The sequence below is a fragment of the Vicia villosa genome, linkage group LG2, assembly GCF_029867415.1.
Source record: "Vicia villosa cultivar HV-30 ecotype Madison, WI linkage group LG2, Vvil1.0, whole genome shotgun sequence".
NCBI classification, from domain to species: Eukaryota; Viridiplantae; Streptophyta; class Magnoliopsida; order Fabales; family Fabaceae; genus Vicia; species Vicia villosa.
In genome coordinates this window covers 207567926-207593192 of record NC_081181.1, presented here as the reverse complement: position 1 = coordinate 207593192, position 25267 = coordinate 207567926, and the positions used below count along the sequence as shown (strand labels likewise).

Below are 25267 nucleotides of genomic sequence, written 5' to 3'. Positions count from 1 at the left end.
GATGAGTATTGTTTTCATTGAGGTTCTTTCTGTTTCAATTTCGAACACAATTTTGACCTAAATTGTTTGAGTATTTGATTTGTTCTTTATATTGCTTGAGTTTTGAGAAGAAATTGTTTGAGTATTTGATTTTGTTGTTGAGTTTTGTTCTACATTAGGGTTCGGCCTTAGGGTTTTAAATTGAGGTTCTAATTGTATTTGTGTTACTCAGCTTTGTTCATATTTCATCATACATTATTGTTTGATTGATATTTTTTCTTTTTGCCATGTCTTTTAAAAATTCTTCATTGACTCCAACAATGGATGATCTTATTGATATTAACATGATGCTTGATGGGAGTTGGGAAGAGGAGACAACAGACAGAGGAAATTTAGAGATTGGCGAGATGATTGATTTGGACCTTCCAGTTAAACTTCCAAATGACAACACTACTCAAAATACAACTACTACTCAAAATACTTCTACCACACAAAATACAACTACTGCTGATGATGGTGCAACCCCTCCAGCTGACCCAGATCAGAGTTCTCAAAGTCAGAGAAATGCATTTGGTAAAGCTCCTCGTCCTAAGAAGTCTGCTATTCATATTGAAATGGTTCTTATAGAAATGCCTGATGGTACCAAGAAGTGGAAATGCAAATGGTGTGGTAAGCTTTACACTTATGATGTGAAATAGAAAAGTACTTCTAATGGTAAGAAACATTTAGAAAAATGCATTCAGAGAAAGTTGAGGCTGAAAGGTAATACTGACAAACATGTTGCACGATCTAGGTTAAATGTAGGTGTTGATAATACTCCTAGTTTGGAAACTTGGACATATAATCATGCTAGGGTAGATGAATTATTCATATGATGACTTCTGTTGTCTTATTGTGTACTTCTATTTTATTTAATCTTGGCCTATGATTTGAGGCCACTTTTATGTCTATGATTTTCTTGTGGTTCTGTTTGATGAATTCTTCATAGGATGACTTTTGTTGCCTTGTTGTGTACTTCTGTTTGATTTAATCTTGACCTATGATGAATTTTGTTGCCTATGAAATACATGTCGAGGCCTATGATTTCTGTTGCCTGTTGAGTGCCAGAAATTCGTTATTTTTACTATTGTTTTGTGGCACTTATCAATTCTTTTGTATTATATTCTCTGAATAATTCCCCGCTTTTTATATAAATATGTATAAATAGGACTTAATCAAGTTTTTATTCGTTTATATACCATTTGATAGTTTTCTATTCATTTTGTAGATATCAAGTCGCTTTTGGAGCACGAGCAATAAAGTGCCAAAGACACGGCTTCAAAACGCGCAATTTTGAGCAACGAAACCAACGAATCGTCGAATAAATCTCAAAATCAAATAAAAATAAATCATCAATTTAGTTGATATTCATTCATTATTGGATAGAGCATGGAATAAGCTTTCCAACGCTTCGAACCGGGCGCAAATCGGAGTTACGGTTCTCGAGTTATGGCCGAAACAGTGCAGAACTTTTTGCTGTACTAGTGAGTCTCGCCGGGCGAAAAAAGGGCTCGCCGGGCGAGCCCAACCGACCCAAAAATGTGCCAACTTGCTGTCTGGAGTCGCCGGGCGAACCATTTTAGTCGCCGGGCGAAGCAGTGTCGGCAGAAACGTGTTTTAAGGTAGAAAAATCACATTTTTTGGATGTATGGTTGGATATTTTAGAGCTCCAATCCATCCAATAGCATTTTTTGAGTGGAATGATGCTAGAAAACACATTGGAGCTGTCAAATGGATGATCCGGGGTTGAATCCTTCATCAATCGGAGCCGACAAACCGGGAGATTTTTGGGTTTTTCTTCATTTCTTCTCTTTGTAGTTTCTTTTGTGAGTTTTGTTATGTATATACTTTGATCTCATGTATATTTGTTGACTATTATGTTATATAAAGCTTGCTTTCATATTTTTATGGATTATTGTCTTAGATTGTTGCTTTGTTGCTATGTGTTTGAGTTGCTATAGAGATGTAGGGCTCTAATGCTTATCTAGGATGATTTTCTATTAACTTAATTGCAGAGATGGATTAGGTTGATAATCACTTAGTGTCAGTGCTTAATGCGTCTGAGTGGTCGTGTTTGTCTGAGAGATCGACATTTACGGGAAGCTCGGATTTCTCATGTGTTGTTTAGGTGTCTGAGAGATCGTCACTTAGATAATGGTGTGGGTTGTGTTGTTGACATGTGGTAATATTGATAGGTTACAAGTTGAGTATATTCGGTCAATAAGTTTAAGTTTGTGAAGAGTAGATTATATGCAATACTTGATAGTTTCTTCTATTTGAAGAATGAATTCTTTTGTGTTAATATTTACTATGTTCATATGTTATATTTTCCTTGTTTACTTTCAACCCATTCAATCCAAACTCATAACTATGGAAACTGTTGAACGGCAGTTCAATGCACTGATCCCTGTGGAGACGATAATTTTTCCCGGAGTAATACTTCCTAATTTTTGTTGCTTGCCGCTTTACCGCCTCAACAAAATGGCACCGTTGTCGGGGATTATGTTTTATTGAACTTGCATCGCAATAGTTTCTTTTGTTTTGAGTTTTGTATATATCGCACATATTGTATAGTCTTACTTGTTTATATTTATACTTATAGTTGTGAATTTGTTATATCATTGTTTGTTCTTTTCACGTTTGCTTGTGTGTTGTTAGGAATAGCCAGACGGAAGTAACTTGAAGGAACTTTCTTTAATAACAGGCGTCGAGCTTACGACGTAAAACAAGCATGTGTATTCTTTTTAGTTTTTGTTTAGTTTAGGTAGTGTGATGCAATTGTCTAAACAAATTTATATCGAACCGTTCTTAAATTTCAAATCTTCACTTTTAAATTTGTTTAGACAATTTCATATGGTCTTTTAGTTTGTTTATATTAATAGTTGTGTGTTTGTCTTTGAGCTTGTTTTGAGTAGCTTGAGGAATTTGAGGTGATTTTCCAAGTTTGATCGTTTTGACTTGCGAGTGTATGGTAATGATTTTGTTTAATTATTGTACACATTCGAGGTATGTTTTTATCGCTTTCTAGACTTTAGCATATTCTTGATACTAAGACTTTTTACAACTTTTATGCCATTCATTCTTTTGTATATTTGTTCGTTTGTGGATCACTTTAGTTCCTATCCTTTTTGTGAGGTAGCTTTCCATTGTTCACATATGCAGGAGACCATAAGTCTTGTTCTAACTGGATTTTATTATGCTTAATCTTTTGTTTGTGTTGACTATTTAAATGCAAGAAAGTGATCAAGGCATTTTTGTTCCATTTTGAGCACAACTACCTTGGCCAAATAATCAATTCACCTTGTGAATGTGTGATCATTAGTATCCCTTTTGAGCCTTTTTGTCAATGTCCATGGTTTATTTGCTAAATGCTTGTCTATGAGTGTTTGGTTCTCACTTTTTGTATGGACATTGATTCTTTGTTTTCTTGAACCCTCAACCATGATTTTTGGTTTGAATTTTTGCCTTGCCTTAGAAAGTAGGGAGTATTCACACTTTGATAATATGGTTGAATTCAAGTTGGGGAGAGAATGTTTACTTGCTTTTTGGTTGATTGATTATGAGGTTGTGAAAAGAAAAGAGAAAAAAAAAGTGAAAAAGAAGTGAAAAGAAAAAGAAAGAAAAAAAGAGAAAAGTTTTGAAAGAAAAAAACAAAAAGAGTATGGAATAATGTTGTGTTAATAAGTAGGTGATTGGTTTGAGAAATTTGCAATTATAAAGAAGTTTGATTGAAATTTTGTGTTTGAACTTTTGTGAGTTGATCACTCTCTTAGGTTTGGGCAAAATTTTGTTTCGATTAGCCTTAGGAATTATCCCTTGTTTGTTAACCAAGCCACATTACAACCTTGAAAAGTCCTTGTGATTATTGCATTTGTGTTTTCAACATAATTTTTGGATGACTGCATAATTTAGTCTTTTGTTTGCAAGATTGTGGATGAGTGAAATTACCTTATTTTGTGTGTTTGTCATCTACCGATGATTTCATTTTGCTAGGTGTGATTCATTTTTGAACTAGTATTGTTTTAGAATGTTTTGTATATTATTTGTACGTTGCGTTTGTTTCATGTTTATGTTATCGTCGTAGTTTAGTGGTAAGTGTTTACTTTGTGTGTACCATTTTTCATTTGAGCCATACATTTGTTTCCGTTTTTCAAAACTTGTCGATTTGTGATTCTTTGGTTGATCGCTTTCGTTTCTTTGAGTTGTTTGTTTCTTGTTTGAGGACAAAGAAGTATAAAGTTGGGGAGAGTGTTGAGTGCCAGAAATTCGTTATTTTTACTATTGTTTTGTGGCACTTATCAATTCTTTTGTATTATATTTTCTGAATAATTCCCCGCTTTTTGTATAAATATGTATAAATAGGATTTAATCAAGTTTTTATTCATTTATATACCATTTGATAGTTTTCGATTCATTTTGTAGATATCAAGTCGCTTATGGAGCACGAGCAATAAAGTGCCAAAGACACGGCTTCAAAACGCGCAATTTTGAGCAACGAAACCAACGAATCGTCGAATAAATCTCAAAATAAAATAAAAATAAATCATCAATTTAGTTGATATTCATTCATTATTGGATAGAGCATGGAATAAGCTTTCCAACGCTTCAAACCGGGCGCAAATCGGAGTTACGGTTCTCGAGTTATGGCCGAAACAGTGCTGAACTTTTTCCTGTACTGGTGTGTCTCGCCGGGCGAAAAAAAGGGCTCGCCGGGCGAGCCCAACCGACCCAAAAATGTGCCAACTTGCTGTCTGGAGTCGTCGGGCGAGCCATTTTAGTCGCCGGGCGAAGCAGTGTCGGCAGAAACGTGTTTTAAGGTAGAAAAATCACATTTTTTGGAGGTATGGTTGGATATTTTAGAGCTCCAATCCATCCAATAGCATTTTTTGAGTGGAATGATGCTAGAAAACACATTGGAGCTGTCAAATGGATGATCCGGGGTTGAATCCTTCATCAATCGGAGCCGACAAACCGGGAGATTTTTGGGTTTTTCTTCATTTCTTCTCTTTGTAGTTTCTTTTGTGAGTTTTGTTATGTATATACTTTGATCTCATGTATATTTGTTGACTATTATGTTATATAAAGCTTGCTTTCATATTTTTATGGATTATTGTCTTAGATTGTTGCTTTGTTGCTATGTGTTTGAGTTGCTATAGAGATGTAGGGCTCTAATGCTTATCTAGGATGATTTTCTATTAACTTAATTGCAGAGATGGATTAGGTTGATAATCACTTAGTGTCAGTGCTTAATGCGTCTGAGTGGTCGTGTTTGTCTGAGAGATCGACATTTACGGGAAGCTCGGATTTCTCATGTGTTGTTTAGGTGTCTGAGAGATCGTCACTTAGATAATGGTGTGGGTTGTGTTGTTGACATGTGGTAATATTGATAGGTTACAAGTTGAGTATACTCGGTCAATAAGTTTAAGTTTGTGAAGAGTAGATTATATGCAATACTTGATAGTTTCTTCTATTTGAAGAATGAATTCTTTTGTGTTAATATTTACTATGTTCGTATGTTATATTTTCCTTGTTTACTTTCAACCCATTCAATCCAAACTCATAACTATGGAAACTGTTGAATGACAGTTCAATGCACTGATCCCTATGGAGACGATAATTTTTCCCGGAGTAATACTTCCTAATTTTTGTTGCTTGCCGCTTTACCGCCTCAACATTGCCTCGTTGTGAATTGTGAATCAACCTTGGCCTATGATGAATTATGGTATCTTGTTGTGAATCTGAGGCCAATTCAATTATCTAACAATGTGAGTTTTGACTCAATTGTGCCTATGATTAATCATGTTGCCTAGTGAGTTGTGACTCAATTGTTCCTATGATGAGTCTGAGGCCAATTCTGTTACCTCCTTCTGATGTGACTTTAGTTTTCTCTAGCGCCAATTCTGTTACCTCATAGTTTCTTTTGTTGCCTATGATGAAATCAAATTCTGAGGCCAAACAATGTTGAAAATAAATTATGCAAATAGGTATAGCTGAATTTAAGTTGGTTGACAACTCTACTTGTTCAAATAGGCATAAAATGATCTTCATCAAATGGGTATATCCCTTCTTGTATTAAAATTCTACTCATGCCACTGCCTATGAACAAGAGTTGGCAACCAACTTAAAATCTCTCTTCCAATTATATCAAAATACCTATGGAACCAATGGTGAGAATGTCCCTGTATCTGAGACTCCAGAGATTGGGTCTAGTTCTGGTTTGGGAAGGAGGAGTTTTGAAATGTTTTTAGAAACTGTTGTTGGTAACACTAATTCAAAATCTGATCTTGAATTATATTTTGAGGAGCCTCCCTTGAAAGTTCCCCCTAAAACTAAGTTTGATGTTTTAACATGGTGGATGGGGGATGAAGCCAAGTATCTTGTTTTTAGTAAATTGGCAAAGGATATTCTAACTGTTCCAGTTACAACTGTTGCTTCTGAAGAAAATTTTAGTGTTGGTAAAAGGGTTATTGAAATGAAACGGTCTTCAATGAAAACTAAGACAGTTGAAATGGTTTTTTGTGGGGGTAATTGGGTGAAGGAGAAGTATGAAATTAAAAAGGTCTGCACTGCTAGCATTGTAAGTAACCTTTGATTATATTTATGGATGGTCTATTTTAATTGATTAATTATATTACTTTTGCTTATGAAGTCATCCTTTTACTTTTGTAGCTTGAAGAACCACAAGATGAACCTTTAGTATATCATTTTGGTGAGAATCCGGTTGTCGCTTCTTCTACAACAGCAACTTGAAGATATAATTGCAATGCCAATGATGAGATTGTTCCAAGGCATTAACAAATGTAATGATATTTTGTGTTTTTTTGAAAACAAAATTTGCATAACTTATGTTTGAACAAGTTTTAATTATTTGCATCAACTTTCTATTTTGAACATGTGACTTATTATGTGAATTTGTATCATATTATGTGAATTTTGATCAAATGTAATGTGAATGTCAAATGTCAAATACTCAAATTGGAATGAGAAAATGATGTGAGTTGATTATGTAAATTTTGCTTAAAATTTTCATTTTTTTCTCTCTCTAATTCGGGTGATCTGGATACCCGATCCGAAATTATCTGTCCGATTTTAGTTTTCAATACCAATTCCTCAAGTATACGGTTCGGTCTCGGTTTATCCGAAGGTTCCGGATCGGTTTCGGTTTAAAAATTTAACCAGTACTGTTTTGGTCCGGTCTCGGTTTACCCGGTTAAGTGTTCGGTCCAACTCTCGGGACCTTGGATACCCGGACTGATCCGGACCGAAAACAGCCCTAAACACACCCAATAACCACATTATTACTGAGTAATAATTACTCCCACTTATCACCAACCAACCACAACACATCCAACCAAAACACATCCAGAAAAAATCTCCCACTAACCACATATATTACTTACCTTTCACTAACCACATATATTACTTATAAAATTGACATATAACACAACTCATTTGTTAATTTTAACATTTTTTTTTCTTATTAGGTAAATTTCTCTAATAACTTCTCTTGATTTTTCTTAATTTGTTCAACATCAATTTTCAACTTATAAAATCTCTCACTTATCTCATTTATTACTTATAAAATTTACCTACAGCAAAATTTATTTGTCAATTTATAACATCAATTTATTTTTTTATTAGATAATTTTCTTTCTAACAACTTACATGATTATTGTGTTGCTCTTGATTTTTTTTTTTAAAGTTTGTTCAAGGGTTAAATTTCAAGGTATGAAATATAGTGTATTATACTTTTGAAGTTTCTTCTTTTATTATTTTATTCTACTTTTTACTCATCATGTATTTTTATTTGTTTTGTTTTTGTTTTGGTAGGTACAGGATGGAAATACCCTTAAAATTAATAGTCTTCAATTATGTTCTATTTTATTAATTTATTATCTTGTTATATGTCTTTTATTTATTTTTCATTTATATTTTTTTCACCTTTAATTTATGTTTTCTACTAATTGTTGATTATGTTTTTTCCGTAGTTATATATTTAGACAATTACACAAACACATTTTTTAAAATAAAAATATTATTCATGTCTTAACTTTTTTCCGTAGGTATAGATTTATTGATTTTATTATTTTATGTTTTTTTATTTATATATTTTTCTTAGGTATAGATTTATTGATTTTGAAGTATCACAAATATATATTTTTAATAATAATATAATTTAAAAAGTTGAGTTGTGAAAGAGGCTGAGATAAATGATTTATATTCTTTGTTTCTTTTATTTTATTTACATTCTATTTAAAAGACAATAATTTGTTGTTGTTTCATAAATCAAATATGAATTTAAAATAATTTTTTTTATAATTTTTTTTTATAATTTTTTAATATTTTTTATAATAATTTTAACAATTTTTTAATTTTTTAATAATTTTATAATTATTATTAATTATTTTTTTTAGTAATTTTTTTTATATTTTTTTATAATTTTTAATAATTTGCAAGGGGACCAAAATCCTCAAAAAACTAAAATATAGGGACTAAAATTCCAGATTTTAAAATAGAGGGACCAAAACACAAAAAAACAGATAATAGGGGTCCAAAATTGCAATTAAGCCAAAACCTATAATATCTACATTTATTTTTAAGAGTGTTGGTTCTTAATTAGTATATAGATTTTTTTTCTCTAACAATAGTAACAAAGACATCATTTTTTTTAATCTATAAATTTTACTATTTTAATTTTATGATTTATTTATATTTTTTTAATAATATATATTATTTTTTAAGACACACAAACTATTAAATTATTATTAAATTATTGTTAATACATATTATTATATTTTAAATTATTAATTTAAACTATAATATTTATTATTACAATATTTATTATTAATTAGATAAAACTTTTCCTAATTCCAATAAAGTTCGTTAGAATCTCTAAACGCATCATCAACTCTTACATTTTAAGAATTAGTTCAAGAGATTTCATTTATTCTCTATTAATTTATAATATGGAAAAAAAAATTGATGTATATCAATTAGATCATTTAGGCTATATTTGGATTGATAGAATATAACGGAGCGGAGTGGAATACATAACAGAGTGGAATGGAGTGGAGGGGAATAGAACATAGATCTCACTCCATTGTTTGGTTATTTTATTTAAAATGTCTCATTCCATCACATACATTTTAAATTAGATGAAAAAAAAAAAGGGGAATTGGATGGAATAGATTCTATCACGTTCCACTCCATTCCATCCATTATTTGTAAATCCAAACAATATAATTTTATTAATGACCATATCATTCCTTTCCATCACATACCACCAATCCAAACATAGCCCTTAATATTTTAATTAAAACGAATTAAAATTTGGGGATAGAGTTTAGTGTCACTCACGACATTAAGAACAACACCTCACTAAATATTATTAGGCTTTAAATTAATGCCTTGGCTCGTGCTCATGTGATACCATTTCTTTGATTACTTGATTATCACTCAATATATTATTGAAATAGGAAAAGTTAATATTCACCATCATTTGGCCATTTCATAGACATCTATAGTCACGTTATTGTGTGAGTTGGTTTATACCCTGCTTTTCTTGCACCCATATCAAAAGAATCCAACACTGAGAAAGAAATAAAAAAAGACACTAAAGTATACTAAAGTTTATTGTGTACATTTTGTATAAAACAAGCTTTTCCCACCATTGTGTTGATATATATTTGATTTCACGTCTACATCTTTTCCTCACTTTCTTAACTAGGTACTTGGCAAAGAAAATCACACTAGAAACAAAGAAATTAATTCTACCAGAAATGGCCAGAGAAGTAACCATTTTTCTATGTCTTTTGATTGTTGTCATGGATGTCACAGCTGGAATTCTTGGTATTGAGGCGGAAATTGCTCAAAACAAGGTATGTTTGAATCAAACTAATCAAGTTTTTAATTCTATACATACAGAAAATTGCATTATAATCGTTATCATCAGGGTTGTTCTCCGACGAGAGTCCATCATTTGACTGTACTATGATTGAAAAACAACATCAGTACTTTTCATGATAATGTACTTGAAGTTTTTTTCTTGAGAGACAAGTTTTGTTGCAATTTGACGATATATTTAGATGTAATAATTTTTTTACGCGACAGGTAAAACACTTGAGACTGTGGATATTTGAGTGTAGAGATCCAAGCCATAAGGCTTTCATGCTTGGGTTAGGTGCAGCAATACTCTTGTCTCTAGCCCATGTTATAGCCAATATGCTAGGTGGTTGCAATTGCTTTTGTTCTCAAGAGCTTCAAAAGAATTCACCCAATAGACAACTCTCAATGGCTTGCCTCATTTTAACATGGTAACATCTCCCTAACTAACTCCACTACTTGTTTTCTCACAATGTTTTAAAAATCGAATTGAACAGGACGGTTCAACTGGTTGAACTGGAAGTAGCATTTTCGGTTATTTGAATTGTCGCCAGTTTGATGTTTGGTTTAGTTTTTGAAACAACGGGTTTAGAGCAAAAAAAGGTAACACTATCACTATGAATGACATTTGATTTAATTGTGATGTTGATTAGGATTGTTTTGGCTGTTGGATTGAGCATGCTTGTGATAGGGACAGCAACAAACAACAAATCAAGGGGCTCTTGTGGTTTCACACACCATCATTTCCTATCAATTGGTGGAATTTTGTGTTTTGTTCATGGCTTATTCTGTGTTGCTTATTACGTTTCTGCCACTGCCTCTTAATTAACGATTAAGAAAACACCTAGAGTGGAGGCCACTTTTGCTCTTGCTTTTCTGCTTTAGAGGTTTTGCTTTACCAAATTTGTTACTTTACTAAATATGTATTATGGGGTAGAAAAAGAAAACCCCATTTTCAATTGATCACCAAATTACCCTCTCCACTAATCCACTGACACGTGTTCGATATTTTCTTCTTTGTTTCAAAGCCATTGGCCAATGAAAGATTTTCTGTTACCAGAGATTGTAATGGTATTCTGAAATAGGCTACAAAAGCTAAATATATCTTTCTACTTTCTTTAAGCCCTTATTTTCTTTTTGTATTTTTTTTAACACTATGTTGATGGATTATTTTAATTTACAACAAAAGGTTAATCTTGCACCCTAAGTTTAACCTTCTCATCTACATTATTATGTTTTGGTAATGTTCAAAGTTTGGATTATTAACTAATTGTAGATATCTCACTAACATTGATCAGCAATAGATTAAAAAATAGCATTTCCTTGAGTAACAAGTAACAACTCATAGGCCATAACATCAATCACATACCCTTCCGAAGTAAACGGCGGTATCAAGATTGTTCCCTCTAAACTAATGACTAAATAGAGAGGAATGTCGGGAAAAAAAAAACTACCTCAACTACTGTCATGCATTCCATTGACTTCACGATTTCGCCATTAACTCGGACCCGAAACAACACCAATCAAATTAATGGAGGAGAAAAGAAACAATAAAAACCAATCTCTCCCCTTCGTAAGTCCTAACAACCCCTTTCTTTGGGTTTATAAGAGAACCTCACTTGTTATTCACATTTTGATGAGGAACACCATATAGTTGACATCCAGTAATCTCCATTGCTCACCACTTGTCACAATGACAGAATACACGTCCCTTCTGTAGCATTATATGACATACATTTCGGCAAAGTTTGGGACCAGCCCTCCAATTCACCTTGACTTTGAAGGCAGTCAAATCTACCATGTGATGAAGTAGAGAACGCATTGACAAGTCAAACTCACTTGCATAACTTCATATCAAAGCTACGTTGGTAACATCTTATCATCATCATCATCGGAGGATGATGATGATGATGATGAGGAACTAGAGTCATGTATTCTCCTCTCTGCTATGGCTGGAAATAGTCTCCTATGCATATCAGAGAGTGATTGTTGACGTTTATCTGGAGAGGATGAAGGAGTCTCTTTCTTGCTAGAAGGTGAACCTTTGGGAGCTAATGTCTTCGTTGTCGATGCTTGTACCTCTTTGCACACCTTGTCCAACATTACCAAGAAATCACGTACAATCACAAACAAGCGCAGCCCTTCATCTTTTCCTGCATTCCCATGAAAATAATCTGCAGTACTCTTAACCCCGGTCGTTATCTTCTTCTCTTCCCCTATCAACCATACCACGTCCTCTCTTGCCTTCTCCACAAAATTTGCAAGGGAATGTTGAAACTCGCTATCTTCTTCTAGATTCTTCAGATCCGTATACAATAGTTCTTCAGATTTTACCAATGTATTATAAAGTTTCAACACTGCAGATGTTAGAGCATCACCATCTATCACTGCGGCCTTTTTCACATCTTCTAGTTCAGTGATTAGACCTGAAACAACTCGAAGGCCAAGGTCGCGATAGTGCTCTTCTGATTCCCTATTTGATTCATCGACGAAATCATCGGTTTTCATACTAGAATGGCTTTGGCTTGCTTTTTCTGTTCTTACAGCTCTTATGCCCTCTGTACGAATAATCTCATGAACCACAAAGTGTAACAGTGTGGTCTTACCGTCTGTTCCTTTTACATCTGCAAGTTTCAAAAGTGTGTCAAGCCTAAATGCTTGAGCACCACCACGATAAGTTCCATTGTTCAACCGGTTTCCAGTCTTTAGAACTGCTTCTAATAGCTTTTGGAAGAGCCTGCTTTTCCTTAGTTTGTTGCAAGAAACCTGCCATTAAGATCAGATACAACAACAGCAAACAAGTTATGCTATTCATTTGTTCTATTTTTCAAGGTAACCAACCACTAATAATATGTCTTGAATGCATAAATATGTCTTGGATGCATAAAAATAAGTGGAAGATAGGTAAAACGTAGAAATTTAAGTGAAAATTTTAAACCATTGCGGCAACATGGTTTTTGATGCTGTGCTCAAATGCAACTAGTGTGATAATAAACCTTTTTATAAAACTTGGACCTATTTTGACACAAGAAAATATAATAGTTTCTACACAAATAATAATGCTTCTCATTATATTTTTTGTGCTCTCTCGCATGATATAGAAGAATCCAAATTCAATTCTCTTCTACTCTTTTCATTTTTACTCATATCCAAGAACTGTACTAAAACTATATATGAATTGTATAACATTAATAGATTGGTATTTCAAAAAGTATAAGAAAAAAGAAAAGTCAATGAATCCAATTCTCACCTCTAATATTTTAAAGCATTCCTTAATGCTTGAAGCCTCTTCCGGAAGTGTAAACATGAATAGTAGTGACTCAAGACGTTTGAAAGCCAGTGGAATATCAACCAAGGCCTTGAGAAACCTCTCTGCAGGGCCAAGTCGAGAAACATCACCCGTGAATAATCTTAGCTTCAATTCCTCATCTGTTGTTGGAGCCATCTTCAATAATGTTTGGATGAGCTCAACAGGAATCTCATTACCTGATTGAATCAACATATTGCAAGTAAATTACATTGATACCGTTATATGCCAATGTTAATCTAAGAGAAATGCTGAAAACAAATATCGCCTTTGATTTTTGAATGCGAAAATGGATGAAGAAGAATTATAATTGAAAGAGTCTTTAAAATGGCGTTATCATTCTAAGTGCCATCTATGCTTTCTTAGTGTGAGGCTGTTCTATGAAATTGGAACATAATATCTTATCATAAACTTGTTGTATAAAAGAGAGAAAAAATCATGAAATAGGTAGGTATAAGCTTTGAAAGAGAAAAAACTATACACTTTGAGAAAAAAATTGTTTCACTGGAGTTAAAGCATCAATGTTGGTCACAATTCTTTTATGATAGTTTAAAGTAGCATGTACTTCATTCTAATCGTGAGAAGCAAACACACACAGACTCACCTTCTTTAAGGGCGCCAATAACTTCTTTTGTGCTCACATTCAAAGCACGTAAAAGAATTGATAAATTCTGTGCTTTCTTGGGTTCAATAATCTGAATGTACTGGACAGAAGGTTCTAAAGATGGCGAATTTTTTTTTCTTTCATTTCTGTTCTGGTTGGCACAGCCAAATAAAGACTCTATCTTTTCTTCGCTGAACCTGGTAAAATGTTATGAAGTTCAGCAATCATATTGATAAATTTTACAATCTTTCATGAAAAAATGATTTTAACAGGACTTAAATGTTTCTTACTGGAATGACCCTGATCTGATCTCATGCCAGACCATGGCTTGATCAGGATTTGCTACAACCTTATCCCAGAAAAATGGCTTTAATTTCGGTTTTGGAGTATCAGACTCTTCATCATCCTTAGTACGAAGTGGTCCTAGAGGTGATTTAAGGTTTCGACCTTCCAATGGTTTGGGAGGAGCAGGTGGAGCCCGAGCCGTTTTTGGAGGAGGTGGAGGGCGAGGTGCAAGAGCGGGTAGTGGAGGCGGCGGCGGTGAAGCCTCGGGGTCTGATCTTCCTGGAAGATGTTTTAATGGAGATACTGGTACTTGTCCTTTGTCATCTGATGATGTTATCTCAGCCAGTGAGGCATTGTTGCCTTCTTGCTTAATGGACAAATTCGTAACAGTAGAAGGATTCATTCCGTAGTTAATACCATATTCTTTCATATCATTACTTTCGAAACTTATGGACTGTTGTGAACTACCTGAAATACAAAAGAAACATTTAATGAATAAAACTTGTAAACTTTGATGTTTCACTATTATTATAGGTTAGGTTAGCATAGAAAACCAAACATCGACATACCACCAGACATCTCACTTGAGCTTAATACGAGTAAAGGCCTGACATCTTTGTCAACTTTTTTCCTCTTCCTCACCTCGCGGATGCATAAGAACAAGCCTATTAAGAATATAATTCCTGATGCAACTGCAGCAATAATAATTTCCTTCTGATCAAAATTGGCAAGAGGAGAAGGAGGAGGAAGAGAACGAGGTGGAAGTGGTGGTGGTGGAGGTGATGGTAAAAATGGCACAAACACGTTCGGAGGGAGTGTAAAATCATGATACGGAAACTCAGGAGTTGGAGGTGAAGAAGTAGTTTGTGCTGCAACATGATTTTTCAGTTTTGGTGATGATCCGGATGATGGAACAGAATCAGGACTCGGTGGTGTCTGATTATGCGGTAACTCTGAAAGTAAATATCTACGTCGATCTGCTAAACCAAAGAGTGATTCATAATGCTTCTTCAACAAATACCCCTCCTCTTCCGAAACAGGAATAGGATAGTTTCTGTTTCTTAAGCAATCCAAAAAGTGTTGTTTCATATAGGGAGGTAGATATTTCGATCTCTTTCTCCTCGTCTCATCTAATAAACGCAATTCAAATTCTTTGATACCATAACTCCTCTCTATCGTTTCTTTTCTACAATGTCTCCACACCTGCTCTGCCTGTGTCACCCGATCAAACAAACACAATTCACCATACAACAAAATAATAACAGAACCGAAATAATTGGACTAGTTCAACATTTGATTAACTAAATCTTGTACTTAGCTACGCATATTTTCATAATATCAAGATGCTCAACATCCTCAGTAAATTGTTTGGAATGCAAGATAACGGTAAATTATAGTAGACTCGACAAAACTCACACTAAATTCAACCTAGACATGCAAATTCGTTATGGGAAGTTTGAGATTCGATCACTCGGAAACCACATAACACATAATATGTATGTAATTGTTGTAAATCCTACAAGAGTAATACCCAAGGTTTTAAAAAAAGGTCCGCGGCCGCAAAAATTGCCGCGAGCTGCCGATACTATTTGTGGTTAATTCACACGCGACGACCGTAATCAGTGTCGCAACACCTATACCGACCAAAAATTCGCGACCGTTATCTAAAACCTTGAGTACCTATAACTCAATTTTGCTATATTCTTATGAGGCTATTCAATACACATTGAGAATAGTAATCAAAATTATTAATAAATAATCATAAATAATTCAAATAAAATTAAGAGGGTTATAGTAAAACTTATGATATACCTTTTCTCCAGCATGATCGGCATGAAAATCATTATGTTTCCATCTCTTTCCCTCTGAACCCCCTTTGGTCATAGCGCAAACAAGAAAGACATAAACAACAACATAACCAGGTTTTGTCATTTCCCTTCAAGAAAAATGTGTAATCTCTTATTCATCTCATAGAACTTCAATTATCGTTTTAACTATTAATAAGACGCGAATGCATGCATCTTCAGGTTTGAAAATATAATTGTTGCAACAGATTTTGCAGCAAGGGGGGAATTATTGTTGATAACGGAATGTAGGTTGTACCAGAAACCGAAGTATGATGAAAAAGGTGAATTTGTTTTTTGAGCGTTTTATGAGGTTTGGTTGAGGAATGTAGGTTTTAATTTCTGTTGATAATAACAAAATAGATGAATGAGGTTGAAGAAGTTGTGTATTGTTGTTGTTGTTGTTGTTTGAGGGAAGAGGAGTTTCAGAGAGAGAGAGAGAGAGAGAGAGAGAGAGAGAGAGAGAGAGAGAGAGAGAGAAGGGTGTGTTGAATTGGAAGGACGTGGGGAGAATGATGTGAGAAGATGGTATACGCGCGCGATTAAACATATCATGTCTTTTTTTCGTTTCTTTTCTTTTCTTTTGGGGTCAAAAACATATCACATCTAAAACTTTGTTTAACAAATAAAAAGTGTCAACTTTGTATAAAAATTGTCTATTTATTACATTTGACAAAACGATTAATTTTTATAGGGGAAAAGCATAAATTTTTAAACTCTTTAAATTTTTTAAAGAGTTTAAAAATGTATGTTTTTGTTAGGAAATATTTTTATTAAATGTATTAGCAATTAAAATAATTGAATTTTTTTAAAGAATAAATTGTATGTTTTTTATGAAAATACGTGTATTCAATGAATTGAAAGTTAAAATAATTGATTTAATATTTTAGCATGCATAATTTAAACTTTTTGTGTCTGAGTATAAGCATTATGCTTTAAGTCAATTAATTTAATTATTAGATCAAGAACCATATATGAGATTGTTTAAGTCATGACACAAGTAAAATCTTAAAATAACTTCAGAAAATGCGAAAATTGAGATTTTAGGTGTGATTAAAATCACACACCCCGTGAGTCAAATTAGAAGGAACATAGGTGAAACATGAATTCTATGATTCCATGAGTCGAATAACAAGTTGTACATGGTTCGAATCATGGAACTCTGTGACTCGAACCACAAGTTTTTAATGAGTCAAATCATGGAATTACGGTTAACCACTGCCTTGCTTGAGTTGAATCACGACTTTGTCTTGACTCGAATCACAACTTTGCGTGACTCGAATCACGACAAAATTGGGTTTCTCATTAGTGTAGATCTTGTTCCAAATTACTTTGCCACTTGATTAAAATCATACAAGTGTTCATGACTCGAATCAATTATGATTTTTTCACTCTCTTTGTGCTTAATTTCCAGCACATTTAAATCATTTTCTCTTTCAAAATCATTCTTAATGATAGAAATCACATACTTCTATTTTTTATTTGATAACTCACAAACCACTTGTTCTTTCATTTTTCAAAAGAGTTTTGGATCTTTGCAAACAATTTATTTCATCTTATACCTCATTCTTTTTCTGTTGTTGCATGGATCCGAATCTTATCTTTGAGATTTGTGATTGCTGAGGAGATTTATTTTTGAATTTAACGTTTCTTTGAAGATTTGATTAAGATTTTAGAGGTTCACAAGGGTGTGTAATGTTGTGATTGGTTATGATAATTCTAGTGGAAAAGAATGAGTTTCTTCTATCCAGGTTGACCTTGGTAGTGTTGTGTGGAAGCCTACATATAGGGGAGGGTTTCTTCTCAATCTTTGGACAAACCAACACTCAAGATACTGGTGGAATCAAGTAAAGATTGTCGCAAACTGAGATTTTGGAGCAGGTTGTTGGGACTGAAATATTCGAGAAGCGATTTTGAGTAAAGATTTTGCATAAAATTTGGTTTATAGACTCTGTACAAGTCAAAGATCTAGAAAGAAGAAAATTACTTTATAGCGTTTATTTGAGATATTGTGATTGTATGTTCTTTTGTACTTTTGTTACAAATCATAGTGGAAGATCAACAAAATTTCAACCATTAGAGATTAAATTAGGCGCAAAGCGGGAACTAGTATTAAACCTAGTGTACACTCTTTCCCATTCTCCCTCCTTTTAATTTCGTAGTTAATTGCATTATTAGGCGGTTCCTTATTTCTTTCTAGAAACTGCACGCCATTAGGGTTTCTTTCGGTAGCGATTAATTGTAAAAGTGTAGGTTTTGTTAAAATTGATAATTCAATTTTGTCCAATTGTCGATTAAATCTGAAAATTATGGTTGTAGACTCTATTGTGATAATTGTCCATATTCACCCCCACTCTACACCGTTTATTGTCCATATCTCACTTAAGGGAAGAGCCACATTGCAGATCTGAAAGACATCCTGGAATCAGTCAGGAGCTATAACAAGGGCCTAAATCATGCTAAGTGTTCCTTCGGCGTACACGCGAATAAATTTTTTGGTTTCATGTTAACCTAGAGAGATACAAAGGAGGACCGAGATAAGCGTTAGACCATCATCAACATGAGAAATCTTTCCGGCATTAAAGAAATCCAACAATTAACAAGGCACTTAACCGTCTTAGCTCATTTCCTTTATTGTGCAGGTGACAATGCTTTCAATTTCTTCACCACTTTAAAAAGAAAAAAAAAAAAAAACTTGAGTGAACAAGCAAATGCGAAGAGGCATTCTCAAACTTAAAGGTCTTCTTTGCGTTGACGGTCATTTTAGCGCGCTAAATATTAACTAAACCTCTCTAACTCTATGTATCTATTATTGATTAGACGATGAGTTATATGCTCACCCAAGAGATAGTCAATCACCCACGATAAAATAATCTTTAAACTAATAAAATAACCAACAACAATTAAATGTTTTTTAATCATCATAAACAATTTACATGTCCTCCGGATTCGTCACATATACGCTGCTCTCTTTATCTTCATCTTGTTCCTCTTGAGTAGAAAGCTCTTTGAGTCGAACCTCGTTTTTGCAGTCTAAAGAACTTTATTTGTTTGCTACGAAAAATAATCAGCAAAGGAAGGAACTGAATGTAGCAAGCTCTGTAATTCTGGTCTCTGCATGTTTCATAACTAGAGAGTATAGATTCGGTCCAGTAGACATACAAAACGGGGATGTAGCTCAGATGGTAGAGCGCTCGCTTAGCATGCGAGAGGTACGGGGATCGATACCCCGCATCTCCATTTTTGATTTTGGGATTTACGATTAATCGATCGATCACGATTGCTAGGGTTTGTTCTTCAACCTCTCTTCCTTCCTTTTATGCCTTCACCTAATTCATAGTCTATCTTTTGATAACTGGCAAATGATTATTGCTTATTTTTTTAGTTGCCTTGTACTACTGATGAGCTACAAACAACTTTTTGTACAATCGCGGCCGCGTAAAAGCTTTCGCTATTTCGGTCAGTACAGGTGTTTTGACACTGAATGTGGTTGTCGCTTTGTGAATTAAGCATAATTTGTTTTCGTTTAAGATAAAAACGGTGAATAACGGCCGTTTTTGCGATTGCGGACCGTTCTTTATAACCTAGAAAAAAATACAGAAGTTGTTTCAAGCATAGAGTTGATGATAAAAGTTTCTGTAACTTCTTTAATTTTGATGGTAGATTGTATGCTAACAAACTATTATTAGATTCTTGTCTGATTTAGAGATTTGTTTTTTCTGATATGATAATTTGCAAATATTCTTATAGTTTTCGATTTCAAAATTTACGTGTTCTTATTATTTTTATAGTAAGATTAGATTACAAGCCTTACATTTGATTATGGGTGTGGATGGTTTACAACATGAAAAATACTGACTTGGAAGGTGATATTATTAGTCATTCTCACACGATTTCAGTTTCGGTTTCTCCTAAACATAGACAAGATCATTGCTATTAAGACAGCAAAAAATCCAGTAACTTCACTAACACTCATATCTGTTACTTCAGACCATGGATATGACTTCTCTGATTTGGTTGCTTCAAGAAGAATCTCCAATGGAATCTTTGGTTTTGATCTTTCCATAGGAACCGTGTAATGATAGTACATTTGATTAGTTCACTTCAAACACAACAGAATATGAAAATATCAACATCTTTTACTTTACAATACCTCATCAGCATGCATCTTTTTCACAAAGATTTTGAGTATATCAAAAATTTTCTTCTGGAATAATTCTTCTGTCAAACATTGATATGGGACTCTTTCTGGAATAGTAACACCGGTTCTGCCACTCCAAGGTAATTGTATTTTAACCCTTCCTCAATACTCACAAACTTTGTTTCTTTTGTTTTCTATTCTCTATTTCAATCAACGAGCATGTTTAAATTTACGTCTTTTTGTGAAAATTAGTGCCTGCCTTTTATGTCAATGTTGTTCTAATATCATTGTGAGAGAATTTGTGAATTTCAAAGAGTTTGATTAATTTGGTTAATTTGGAGTGTGAATGAAAGAGTTTGACATTTTGTTGGACATGAAATGTGAATGTGATTAGTTTTCGTGGAAGATCCATGAACCTGTGATGAATGTAAAATATGTTATTAGTTCTTACAAAATCATGAACCTTTTAAGTTTAACTGCGTTAATCACGAACCTTTCAAGTTTAGTGTTTATATAAATTTTATCAGTCTTTTCTTTGGTCTTCACTTTCTATAAATTCATGCTACTTTAAGTCTCTCTACAGAAACTAAAAGGACTATTTCTTTTTTTTGTTTGTAAATTGTGGGAAGTAGATGTATATGATTTTATCCGGTTGAGAGGGAAGAACCCACTTCGTAGTTTGTACATGTATATTGGTTATAAAAAAAAGTGGATAACTGACTAAACCTAAAAACAGATGTTTATAAAGACAAAATGTATGTGTCCCAATGTGATGAACCTGGATGTGTCCCTGCATGAACTATGAAGGTTCATATATGCATAAACAAGACCGTGGAATCTTCTTTAGAACCAGCTCCTGTCTAGTTCTTAATCTCTTCTCTGTTTCTAACCACGTGTACTGCTATGTATTGGAGTTTCATGTTTATTCTAGTGATTCAGTACCATGGATAAGTTTGTGTCATTGATTGCTTTGACTTGTGTTTACTTATTGCTTATCAGTAGCTTCCATTATAGAGTCAAGCTGAGAGTTTTATGATTGATATTTTGTGGGCAGTTCTGGCAATGACAGAGGAAGGGCTTTTGATACAAGAAATGACAGAGAAAGAACAAAAGGGCGTGATGGCGGCGGTGCGACTGCGAGTGGCTCGGGAAAGGATAAAATTGATGCTCTTGGTAGGCTTCTGTAAGCACCACTTGGCCCTCTAATAGTTTTTTAATGCAAGTTTCATTTGTCCTTGCTCTTTTGTTTGGATAATAAAGTGGATACTCTCATTCCATTCATGTGTGGAAACTGGAAAGAAGTTTGTCGATCTGTCATGCTTTTGATTAAGGAAGGAAGCATTTTTAAAGGATATCTTTTGTAACTGAAATGATACTCTCACTGTGAGAATATCCCTACTGAGTTGAGAATTGCTCTCACTTCTCGGTCCGAATTTCTATTTCATAAAACCAACCCCTTTTCCCTCCTCCTCAATTCTACTATATTCACATTCTCTTCCCTAATTCGCTCAATCCCCACCAGTCCTAACTGCCACTTATCAAGTTAGTTGCATTTCCTCTTGTCAAGTTGGTTAGAAGTTAGTTAGGCTAGCTAACCACTTGTCAAGTTACTTAGAAGTTAATAGGCTGTCGCCTCTTTTCTTTCTTTTCCTTTCTACCCTTCCTTCTATACACATTTTGGAGGCTTATCTTACTCCTGTATTTTCAAAGGACCTCTATAGCTTGAATGCTGTTTCCTTCTTCAATATTTGTTTATCTAGTTACTAATATGAACTCTTAACTGTAATGTTAATTTCATATACTTTGCTGAAAAAAAAACATTTTATCCTAAAGTATCTCATGGTTATCCTCAAGCTGTTCGAAAAGATAATAAGCAACATTTCAGCCTCATAGAAGAGAACATGGAGCTACTAATACGTGCAAACCAAGGTCACACAACAACGGTAAAATATTATTTGTTCATCAATTTTGCCTATTAAGTATGTGATTATGTTTTATGTCCATTAATTTTTCTGGTGACGAATATTTAAGGATGTTGAAAGATTAAATGCTACAAAATTATACATAGTTGTTATCACATAATCAACATCCATTATTGTAATCTGGATGTTTATGTGTATATGAAAGTATTCTTATGTAATGCCCGTAATAAAAATGATAATTACTAAATACAAACTAGTTATTTATGTACTACGGTAAATGAAAAGATAAGAAGAAAAAAAAGTAATTGGATAATCAATATATTTAATGGCTATAATTCAGATACATTTTAGATTTTTTAAGTATTCTTTTTGTATTTTTAAAAAATGTTTTATAAGATTGTATTTTTAAAAAATATTTTATGAGAGCTTTTTTAAAAATAGTATAAGTTATTTTAAACTCATTTTTCATAAATTAAAAAAAATAATTTTGACATTTGGTAATATAATATTCATTACTAATGATTTATCATAGTTAAAACCACATAGTTTTTTTTTTCAAATAATATATCTCAAAAATATTTTAAGAAGATTATTTTAAAATAACTTCATATTTAAGTGATTTTTTTTAATTTTAATATTTAAAAGAAGTTATAGTTAAAAGATGAGATATTTAAAAACAACTTTTTTATGAAGAAATATTCAAGTCAATTTTTTATTAGAGGTTTTTGTAAATTTTTTACAAAAACTTATAATACAAAAAATAATTTTTAAAAAATGAAACAAATGGCCCGGAATAATAGTCGTGAAAATTTTTTAGTATCAATTATATTTGAAATTAATAATATGTCAATTTAATTCTATTTTTTCAGTTTGGTCTTTTGTAATCTTTTGCAAGTTGCATGCAATTTTGAGTGGTTAAAGGGTTTATTTATATCTTTGATTATAGATTCAAAAACATTAAATTAAAAAAAAATTAAGGGATAATAAACTAATCTGACATTAAAATAATTTTAAAATTTAATGATAATTTATTTTTGTAAAAAAATGGGATTCAACTAAATTTTCAATTACTTGTTCCATTATACTATAAATAGAATAACAGAGTGTCAGTTGAGATTTATTTAACGATGTGATGTTTATCATATCATTACGTTGATAATTCAATACAAGAATTATCTTTAATCTCAAATCCTTATAATAGTGCATTGACACCAAATCTAGCAAAATAATGTTCATAACTTAACAATTTACAAGGATGCTAACGATTAAAAATACTAAATTGACATGTATTGTTGAAAAAATTATATGTTTGTTACGACTTCCTGTTATCTTGTTAGAAATTATTGACACTATAAAATAATCATAAATTTTAACATCTAATATGTAGAGAAAGAAATTGAGCACAAGTCTTGATCAGAGAAATACCTAAAATTTAAGATACACAAATTCAAACGATGGCGGGTGGAGTTTTAGTTGCTTCAAAAAATGGAAGGCAATATGAGGGGATGGTTACAATGTTTGTTTTGGTCACATGTTTGGTGGCAGCCATGGGAGGTCTACTTTTTGGTTATGATCTTGGTATTACAGGAGGAGTGACTTCCATGGAACCATTCTTGGTTAAGTTCTTCCCCGGTGTTTACAAACAAATGAAAGATGAATCTGGACACGAGAGCATGTATTGCAAATTTGATAATGAGCTCCTTACTTTGTTCACATCTTCCTTGTATCTTGCAGCTTTAATAGCTTCTTTCTTTGCTTCCACAACTACAAGGATGTTAGGACGCAAGGCCTCAATGTTTACGGGTGGCTTGTTTTTTCTTACTGGTGCATTGCTTAATGGTTTTGCTGTCAATATAGAAATGCTTATCATTGGTCGTATATTACTTGGCTTTGGTGTAGGATATTGTAATCAGGTAAAAATTGGTATCATTTTTACATTTTTTATGTTTTTATGTATAAATGATCAAGAATATTGCAAGTTTAGTTGCATATAACTTTTTGTTACTCATAAACAGTCCGTTCCAGTGTATTTGTCTGAAATGGCTCCAGCAAAGATTAGAGGTGCACTCAACATGGGCTTCCAAATGATGATCACTATTGGAATCCTAGGGGCAAACATTATTAACTACTTTACTTCCAATCTTGAGAGTGGATGGAGAATTTCTTTGGGTGTCGGAGCTGTCCCTGCAATTTTGTTGTGTATAGGATCTTTTTTCTTAGGTGACACACCAAACTCTATGATTGAAAGGGGTCAAAAAGAAGGAGCTAAGAAAATGTTGCAAAAGATTCGTGGCATTGATAATGTCGATGAAGAATTCCAAGATCTAATTGATGCTAGTGAGGAAGCCAAAAAGGTGGAACATCCATGGAAGAATATTACACAATCGAGATACAGACCTCAACTAACATTTTGTTCTCTCATTCCATTCTTTCAACAACTCACAGGCATCAATGTTATCATGTTTTATGCCCCTGTCCTTTTCAAAACTTTGGGCTTTGGAAGCGATGCTTCCCTCATGTCCGCAGTAATTAGCGGAGGTGTCAATGTTGTTGCTACTTTTGTTTCCATCTTCATTGTGGACAAGTTTGGAAGAAAGATTTTGTTTCTTCAAGGTGGTGTCCAAATGTTTATTTGTCAGGTGATTATTGCAACTTAACTAATAATTAATTATTTATATTTTTCATTCAAATTAATCAGTTTTTCAAGAATACTTGATATAAATGTTATGGTTATTAATTGTAGATTGTTGTTGGAAGCATGATTGCTGCTAAGTTTGGAGTTAACGGTGAAGGCTCAATTAAAGCTTATGAAGCTAATCGTCTTCTGTTCTTCATATGCGCGTATGTTGCCGCATTTGCATGGTCTTGGGGTCCATTGGGATGGTTAGTTCCAAGTGAAATATGCTCTCTTGAGGTTCGCTCTGCAGGTCAGGCTACCAATGTTGCTGTGAACATGTTGTTCACCTTTGTCATTGCTCAAGTTTTTCTAGCTATGCTTTGTCACTTGAAGTTTGGACTTTTCTTCTTCTTTGCTGGCTTTGTGCTTATAATGACAGTTTTCATTTTCCTGTTTTTTCCCGAGACAAATAATGTCCCAATTGAAGAAATGAATACAGTGTGGAAGTCTCATTGGTTTTGGACCAAGTTTGTTTCAGATGTTGATGTTGATGTTGATCATGACCATAAGCTCGTTGCTTAATTTCAATATTAGAAAAATCTCGGGGCCTAGACAGTATATATAATAATTTCAGCTAATTCTATCTG

At 33.3% G+C, this 25267-nt stretch overlaps 3 protein-coding genes and 1 non-coding gene across 5 annotated transcripts; 3 read left to right on the top strand and 1 right to left on the bottom strand.

Annotated features, from left to right (window-relative positions):
* The first annotated feature begins 9719 nt into the window (after positions 1-9719).
* Positions 9720-10956, top strand: LOC131653716 (protein VASCULATURE COMPLEXITY AND CONNECTIVITY-like). The gene is made up of 3 exons (XM_058923988.1): positions 9720-9896; positions 10129-10331; positions 10554-10956. The coding sequence occupies exons 1-3, from the start codon at positions 9798-9800 to the stop codon at positions 10723-10725; spliced, it is 474 nt and encodes a 157-aa protein (XP_058779971.1). The 5' UTR covers positions 9720-9797; the 3' UTR covers positions 10726-10956.
* A 245-nt stretch (positions 10957-11201) lies between these two features.
* Positions 11202-16440, bottom strand: LOC131653715 (formin-like protein 3). The gene is made up of 6 exons (XM_058923987.1): positions 15909-16440; positions 14666-15308; positions 14102-14564; positions 13812-14008; positions 13151-13386; positions 11202-12666 (listed from the first exon to the last, which is right to left on the bottom strand). The coding sequence occupies exons 1-6, from the start codon at positions 16026-16028 to the stop codon at positions 11761-11763; spliced, it is 2565 nt and encodes an 854-aa protein (XP_058779970.1). The 5' UTR covers positions 16029-16440; the 3' UTR covers positions 11202-11760.
* Positions 16441-18906: 2466 nt separating this feature from the next.
* On the top strand, positions 18907-25262 carry LOC131653714 (sugar transport protein 10-like). 2 transcript variants are annotated; one of them, XM_058923985.1, is made up of 5 exons: positions 18907-20221; positions 21136-22024; positions 23391-23916; positions 24019-24642; positions 24747-25262. In XM_058923985.1, exons 3-5 carry the CDS (start codon positions 23458-23460, stop codon positions 25200-25202), a joined length of 1539 nt encoding a protein of 512 aa, XP_058779968.1. In that variant the 5' UTR covers positions 18907-20221; positions 21136-22024; positions 23391-23457; the 3' UTR covers positions 25203-25262. The 2 variants fall into 2 exon arrangements, with proteins under 2 accessions (XP_058779968.1, XP_058779969.1); XM_058923986.1 differs by having other exon boundaries at positions 18909-22024; positions 23738-23916; positions 24747-25261.
* TRNAA-AGC (transfer RNA alanine (anticodon AGC)) lies at positions 19108-19180 on the top strand. The gene has a single exon. It is a non-coding gene; the product is annotated as a tRNA-Ala (tRNA).
* Positions 25263-25267: the final 5 nt, after the last annotated feature.